At 44.5% G+C, this 7500-nt stretch overlaps 1 protein-coding gene across 1 annotated transcript in view; it reads right to left on the bottom strand.

Annotated features, from left to right (window-relative positions):
• btbd10b (BTB (POZ) domain containing 10b) overlaps positions 1–7500 on the bottom strand; it is a 33492-nt gene that overhangs the window by 5239 nt on the left and 20753 nt on the right. The window contains exons 5-7 of the mRNA XM_063193239.1: positions 5945–6047; positions 4963–5083; positions 1818–2015 (exon numbers count right to left, since the gene is read on the bottom strand). Coding sequence (XP_063049309.1) covers positions 1818–2015; positions 4963–5083; positions 5945–6047 — 422 coding nt within the window. The remainder of the gene's footprint in view (positions 1–1817; positions 2016–4962; positions 5084–5944; positions 6048–7500) is intronic.

Raw genomic sequence — 7500 nt, 5'->3', positions numbered from 1 at the left:
ATGGACCGACGATGGTCTCCTAGTCATTCGCACCATACCGTAACTATTATGGTAACTGTAGCCTACTTTTTCAATAAATGAACCAAGTATTTTTTTGGTTCAAAATACGGTAGACACATGGTTTTATTCATTCCACTGGTAGTCTGTTTTGCTTAAATAGGAATATTGGCCTGTCTCTAATTCTGGCCTCCTTCCAATTATGGCCTGGTCCAAGATGCACTTGAGTAAATACAGGCCCCGGCCAATATTAGAGGATTTACCGTACTCAATTTCTTCCAGACAATGATTGCAATCACAAATGCTTTGTTATTAATATCTTCATTTGTTTTTCTTGCAATGAAAAAACACAAAAGAGAATGAATAAAAAGTCAATTGAATGATCATTTTACACAAAACTCCAAAAATTGGGCTGGACAAAAGTATTGACACCCTCAGCCTAATACTTGGTAGCACAACCTTTAGACAAAATATCTGCTAACAGCCACTTGCGGTAACCATCAATGAGTGTCTTACAACGCTCTGCTGGAATTTTAGACCATCCTTCTTGAGATTTGAAGGGTGCCTTCTCCAAACTGCCACTGTGAGACCCCTCCACAGGTTTTCTATGGGACTAGGGGGTGGACTCCTGAATTATGCTGCAAAATTTCTTGATAGTCTTCAGATTTCATAATTCCATGCACACGGTCAAGCAGTCCAGTGCCAGAGGCAGCAAAGCAACCTCAAAACATCAGGGAACCTCTGCCATATTTGACTTTAGGGACCGTGTTCTTTTCTTTGAAGGCCTCATTTTTTTACTGTTAACTCAAATGAATACAAAAAAAAAATGAGGCCTTCAAAGAAAAGAACACGGTTGCACTGTGATGAAGGACGGTTAGTTCGAAACGTTGTGCCATTAAATATATGGGAGCATTTAACAGTGTTGCGGACCTTCATTTTCTTTTCATTTATCTTACTTTTTGTCCAGCACCTGTGCCACTGATGTGCGCACATTCTTTGACTTTCTTGATTAGGTTGAGGGTGTCAATACTTTTGTTCGGCCCATTTTTGGAGTTTTGTGTAAAATGATCATTCAATTGACTTTTTTCTCGTTCTCCTTTGTGTTTTTTCATTGCAAGAAAAACAAATGAAGATATTAATAACACAGCATTTGCAAAGCAGATGATTCCGATCATGATTCAGCATGATATGCAAATTTTTTGAGATGGGAATTTTGGGTTTGTGTGAGCTGTATGCCAAAATCATCAGCATTAAAACAATAAAAGACCTGAAATATTTCATTTGGTGTGCAATGAATCTAAAAACATATGAAAGAGTTATTTTTTATCATTATCAATACATTATGGAAAATAATGAATTTATCACAATATGATATTTTTTTTTAGAAGGACCTGTATATGTGTGTGTGTGTGTGTGTGTGTGTGTGTGTGTGTGTGTGTGTGTGTGTGTGTGTGTGTGTGTGTGTGTGTGTGTGTGTATTTACTCTGTGAGTACTCCTCCCCCATCTGAGGGGGGTATTCCTCGTCCCAGGTGTGTGTGTGTGTGTGTGTGTGTGTGTGTGTGTGTGTGTGTGTGTGTGTGTGTGTGTGTGTGTGCGTGTGTGTGTGTGTGTGTGTGTGTGTGTGTGTGTGTATGTGTGTGTGTGTGTGTGTGTGTGTAATAGTGTTTACTCTGTGAGTACTCCTCCCCCATCTGAGGGGGGTATTCCTCGTCCCAGGTGTGTGTGTGTGTGTGTGTGTGTGTGTGTGTGTGTGTGTGTGTGTGTGTGTGTGTGTGTGTGTGTGTGTGTGTGTGTGTGTGTGTGTGTGTGTGTGTATTACTCTGTGAGTACTCCTCTCCCATCTGAGGTGGATATTCTTCATCCCAGTCCACCACGTCATCATCAGTGAGCACCACTATGTGGCATTCCCTCTCGCCGCTATGAGCTGAAGTCACCATTAGGGGGAGCACCATCTCATCCAGGTACGCCTCGAACTGACCACGCGCCCCGTCATTGGACAACTCATGCATCAACGCACCTGCAACACACACACACACAGTTATACATTAGACACACACACACACATCGCTATACACATCATATGAGCACACAGATAGGCCTCGAACTGGCCACGAGCCCCGTCGTTGGACAACTCATGCATCAACGCACCTGGGGAACACACACACACACACACACACACACACACACACACACACACACACACACACACACACACACACACACACACAGTTATACACATCATATGATAATCCAGGTACGCCTCAAACTGGCCACGAGCCACGTCATTGGACAACTCATGCATCAACGCACCTGGGGAACACACACACACAGTTATACATTACACACACACACACACACACACACACACACACACACACACACACACACACACACACACACACACACACACACAGTTATACATTACACACACATCGTTATACACATCATAGGAGTACACAGATAGGCCTCAAACTGGCCACGAGCCCCATCATTGGACAACTCATGCATCAACGCACCTGGGGAACACACACACACAACGTTATACATTAGACACACAAAACCACACACACACACACACACACACACTGTTATATACATCATAGGAGCACACAGATAGGGTTGTTGTGTTCCATGCTGTTTGTGCAATGTGTAGAGCCAGAAAAGAGCTTTCAAATAACACAACGGACATATTTTTGTGACTTACACTGACTGATCAATCAAATACCGACTGATAATCAAGGCTGAATGCATAGTGTCCTACCCTCATATGTAAACCTTTGCTAGTCTGTTTCTCCCGTAATATTGGTGTCAGATTCACACAAATTAGCGACCTCTTTTGGTTGCAGCCTGGTAGACATAGCCTAGGCTCACCTCATAGGCTAGATCAAAAGATTTGAGAGGTTAGGCTACAGTGTAGGCCTATTCTTTACACAAACATTGTCAAATCATCAAACTGTATTTCTCATCACACAAGGAAAACTAAAGACTCTTTGAATTAGGCCTATGTTGTACATCGAGTGTTTTGGTGAAGTAGGCCTTTAGGCTTGATGTCCTGATTCTACACCCATACGACCGACGATTCAATCGAATCTTATCGTATCGTGGGGAATTCTTTAAGTATCGAATATAATGGAATCCCTGCTTTAAGATGCTTCGTCAAGGAGGCTGTGATTCACAGCCCTAGTAATTGCAGACAAAGAACAGAGTCACCAGAGCGTCTTCAGATGTGGGCAAGAGCCAAGACTGACGTTTCAGCGTTGTGACATCTTCAGAATCACTGACTGAAACTGACTAAAAACCAGTAATATTTCCTCATCTCAAGACGCTCCGGTGACTCTTCTTGGTCTGTTATGACCTGACAGAAGAGGATGGACCAGGTCCCCATATTGCAACTGCAAAACGTGAGTCTTTGTATAATGAATTCTAAATTCTATGCTTATTTAAAATAGAAATGAAGCACTGACAACTATTATCATTTTTTGGCGGCTTATTTATTTTCATAAACGAATGGATGTTCGTTGGACTGCACTTTTAAGTAGTTTTGCTGAAAAATGACATGTTATTACCGAGTTTCGCCACAAGGGTGCAGCCATGTTCGCCGCCTACGTAACGCGAATGGTAGAAGTTGGTGGCTAATGTAACCTTCCCTTCACTTAACGTTAGCGTGTGATAACTACAGCGCTAACTGACTCTAATCGTGGCAGTAAAATTGAAGAAGGACGAGGGGTTCATTTTACATTGTCCCTGGATCTTCTATGTTATAGACCTACTACCAGATGAAAAAGAAATGCCAAGTGTCATTATCACTCTCTGTCAAAAAGCCTTTGCTACGAGCATGGTGGGATAGCTGCAGCCATCCACCCATTGCATCCAACATAGGACAGGGCTGTGAGGCTGCTTGCTCTCATATTTGTAGTGAGAGACCGTCACCAATAACGTCTTTTTCCTGCATTGTTGGATGCTAATCTGAAAGCCCATGTCGTGAATTTGGCTATGTGGTCCAATTCAATCATAAACGAAAATAACTTGCAAAATTGGCGGAAGTTTGGAAAGCTTTGTGAAGGGAAGGGACGCAGCCTGTGTGTGTGTGGCTATCCCATCCCCTCTCTCGTCTCGCTCTCGGAGTTGGAGGAGCTTTGGGGATTTGAAGTTGATGCCACGGGAAATGAGTACACACATTAAACTATCATGGCCTAAATTAAGTCATGGCATGCTTATTAAAGTAGCTGCATCTATTGTAGTAAACTATTTTTTTATTGAAGCCGCGAATGCATCCTCAAACTGGCTGGAATAGCGTTGCCTTGGATTATTGTTGACTGGACCGATAAACGTGGGCCCGCAGATGTGAAGTAAAATTAATTCAGGTGCTTGGAAAATGTTGGCGAAATCATCGGAAGATGAAGGTAGGGAACTGCAACATTGCACGATTATGAATAGTGATCATGTTGGCTCATGCCAACATTTGTTAGCGACTTGTCACCTTAGCAAAAAAGCTGCTTGTTTACCTGTGGTTCATGGGATGGGATGCCTTCATGCCTCATATTTGTTCTGTCCCACCCAAACACGTATTCTTGCTTCAAATACGCTCATAATCAGCCACGCAAGGCCCAAATGTTTAATTCACTCATAGCAGCATTAGAATAGCACATTACCATTCGTGTGACGTCACCCGTTGTTGGCTGGAAACGTTAACAGAAACGTTACGCGTTTCAGACTTCAAAAAAATATATATATTTGCTGGCTTATCTATGGTGTTATAGACCCCTATATTAGGTCACTGCTTCATTTCGTCTTTAAAATAGATACGTGTGTGTGTGTGTGTGTGTGTGTGTGTGTGTGTGTGTGTGTGTGTGTGTGTGTGTGTGTCTTACTGAGGTCTCTGCATTTGATGGTGCTGTAGTCAAAGCTGATGCAGAGGTGTGTGTGTGTGTGTGTGTGTGTGTGTGTGTGTGTGTGTGTCTTACTCAGGTCTCTGCACTTGATAGTACTGTAGTCAAAGCTGATACAGAGGTAGTCACAGGCCTCACGCAGTTCCGGAATGGAGATGCCGTCTGGACAACGGATAACCCCTGACCTGTAGTAGTCCTACACACACACACACACACACACACACACACACACACACACACACACACACACACTCTACAGGTTAATATACACACACGTCATGACAAAGGATAACCCCAGACCTGTAATAGTCCTACACACACACACACACACACACACACACACACACACACACACACACACACACAGAGTTTTGTCGGAAGCGAAAGTGCTCCGCAGTGCTGTCGGAGCCAATGTGCAGAGGCCCTTACAGTGTCTAGATTCCAAATTTAGTAAAAAAAAAAAGAGAGATGTCGTTGGCTTTAGGCTGGTATAGTGTAGTGCACACACACACACACGCACGCAGGCAAGCAAGCTCTCTCTCTCTCTCTCACACACACACACACACACACACACACACACACACACACACACACACACACACACACACACACACACACACACACACACACACACACACACACACACACACACACACACACACACACAGGCAGGCAAGCAGGCTCTCTCTCACACACACACACATCTGATTCCTTCTGCCACTTTCTATTCACACTTACACAGATTACACACACACACACACACTCACACACACACACACACACACACACACACACACACACACACACTACAGGTTAATGTACACACACGTCAGGACAACCGATAACCCCAAACCTGTAGTAGTCCTACACACACACACACACACACACACACACACACACACACACACACACACACACACACGCAAGCGCACCCTCACACACACACACACACACACGCAAGCGCACCCTCACACACACACACACACGCAAGCGCACCCTCACACACACACACACACACACACACACACACACACACACACCCCCCTGCTCCCCTTACCAGGATGGCTCTGAAGACGGTGGAGCTGATGCCTTCGGCCACCTCGTATTCTCCTTTCTCATTGGGCCGCGTGAAGTTGTGCTCTCGCCCCGAACCAAACATCCTGACACACACACACACACACACACACACACACACACATTACATAAATACACATATATAAATTAAAAAGCAACACGTAAACATGGGTTCATTAGCCTCGCGCGCCATCCTACGTACTTCCGCCAAGACACTTTGCTCCGCACTGCGTCTGGTACCTGTTTTCTGGGGAGTGATGTTGACCGGTAGGATTTGCGCCGGTGTTCTGACAAACGGTCCTACATTGTAATTTTATGCTACGGTAGGATGTTCTGTCAGACATGTCTGTTAAAAGCTCCTACATCGCCATAGATAGACGTCAGACATGGTTGTTCAACAACTTATCAAGATTTTTCCAAAAATGTCCTTCCCACTTCCTGCAATCGCGTCAGATCAAACAACCCCCAGACCATGAATATGAAATGGAAATGGTAGTATTATGGGATGAACTTTTAGTAGAGAAAGTGCGCTCAACTCCGAAAAGTTTCTTACAAGGTCTTTGGGTGCGAGCAAACAGCAAAGTTCATGTATAGTAAAAAAGCCGCACTCCCGGATCAATTTCTTGCCGTTTTAATACTGGGTTAGCATGGCAGACAGACAGACGTTTCGGCCTAAAGGGGGATTCATACTTGTCGTGACTGGCGCTACCCTCCTTCATACTTCACTCGCGACCTCACTCGCGACCTCACTCGCGCCATCACGTGACCCAAAATGACGTCACACGCCGTGGCGCGAGCTGCCGTGTCGCGACGTCGTGCACCCCACATTTTTTGTAACTTGTCGTGCGCCACCAGCGACCACGCAGGCAGACAAAGCAGGAGTTGCGAAGAGAGGCTACAACTACTGTAGGCTACTACAGAATGGATCCTGTATCATTTTGAGGATAATAAAATGTCATAGAGAGTTATTTTATCTTCTCTCTTAAATGTTGTTCAGTGAAACAATTGTTTACTTTGTTCAGAAGCACGTTGTGTTCGGCGATCTATTTATAAATTTTGCCGCCAGAACAATGCTCTCACATGGTCTTGGAATGATCTGGCAATGTAGGCTACAACAAAAAATATATGTTTCAATGTGGTAAGTCACAAGTCAGACGTTCAGTAGCCCTACAGCAGCCGTGTTTGGCTTTCTATTTTATACATCCGTAGAACTCACGCTGCGAGTTGCGAAAAATACTGCCGTTTCTCTCATGAACAGCAGAGGGCACTTCCGACAATGCGAGCGAAAGCGCTTTTGAAGTATGAATAGTCTGTCGCAAGTGATGACGTCATTAATGGTTCTCGCGCCACTCGCGACAAAGTGCGCACGTGAAGTATGCAGAGCCCTTAAGCCTTCTCCAGCGTCTTTACAGAGGATGTAGGCACCCTACAACCACCCTGCCTACATCCTCTGTAAAGACGCTGAAGAAGGCTTAGGCCGAAACGTCTGTCTGTCTGCCATGCTAACCCAGTATTAAAACTGCAAGAAATTGATCCGGG

Source organism: Engraulis encrasicolus, unplaced genomic scaffold, assembly GCF_034702125.1.
Source record: "Engraulis encrasicolus isolate BLACKSEA-1 unplaced genomic scaffold, IST_EnEncr_1.0 scaffold_32_np1212, whole genome shotgun sequence".
Classification (NCBI taxonomy): Eukaryota; Metazoa; Chordata; class Actinopteri; order Clupeiformes; family Engraulidae; genus Engraulis; species Engraulis encrasicolus.
This window is presented reverse-complemented; position numbering and strand designations above follow the sequence as displayed.